This window comes from Penaeus monodon, chromosome 25 (genome assembly GCF_015228065.2).
Source record: "Penaeus monodon isolate SGIC_2016 chromosome 25, NSTDA_Pmon_1, whole genome shotgun sequence".
Taxonomy (NCBI): Eukaryota; Metazoa; Arthropoda; class Malacostraca; order Decapoda; family Penaeidae; genus Penaeus; species Penaeus monodon.
In genome coordinates this window covers 32,279,475-32,280,237 of record NC_051410.1, presented here as the reverse complement: position 1 = coordinate 32,280,237, position 763 = coordinate 32,279,475, and the positions used below count along the sequence as shown (strand labels likewise).

Here is a 763-nt window from a genome sequence, read left to right as displayed (position 1 = left end):
CTAGCATTCGCTTACCGACCGAGCTGCGGCCCGTGCATTACGTTTTGAGGCTGCACCCCCTGCTACACGGCAACCACACCATCATAGGGCGGCTGGAGGTCGAGCTGGAGGTCCTGAAGGCGACCTCCCGCGTGGTGTTTCATCTCGTCGACATCGATGTTATAGAAGAGAGCGTTAGGGTGAGTGTCGAATAAACAGCTTTTAGGAATAAGCATATTAGTTTCATAAACGCGTAGCATATAAAATAACGTAGTTTTACCCCAGGTCACCCTCATGAGCAAGCGTCGGACGCTGCCTGTGAAGCGACAGCGCTACGATCCCGATTACCAGCAATACACCGTCCATCTCCGTCGCCGCCTCCGTCAGGGGAATACATACCTCCTTTCCCTACACTTCCAGAGCATGCTAGGGAACGCGACTAAGGGTTTCTTTGTCACGTCATACAAAGATAAGGATGGGAATGAGAGGTTCGTACTGTGGGATTTCTGTTTATTAACATTGAAATACGCACTAAAGAAAGGTAAGTTACTCTCTATAATTACTTCTGACACCACTTGCGTTGCCACACGTAAACTACCCATTTAAATTCCATAGACCAGGATCGAGAACTTAACAAAACGATATATTACGCAAATCTCTACAATTTCATGATCAAATCCCAAACTAGTACTTCTAAAGACTCCCAAAACCAGGCAGATTAATCTTCACCCACATACCGAGCTGGGAGATGTCCACATCTTTCCAGAAAAGTGGCGGCCACGCA

General features: G+C 47.4%; 1 protein-coding gene across 1 annotated transcript in view; it reads left to right on the top strand.

Moving 5' to 3' along the window:
• The window catches only part of LOC119589365 (aminopeptidase N-like), a gene marked incomplete in the record, with an annotated part of 23,348 nt that overhangs the window by 1,756 nt on the left and 20,829 nt on the right, over positions 1-763 (top strand). The window contains 3 exon segments of the mRNA XM_037937983.1: positions 1-179; positions 265-467; positions 746-760. Coding sequence (XP_037793911.1) covers positions 1-179; positions 265-467; positions 746-760 — 397 coding nt within the window.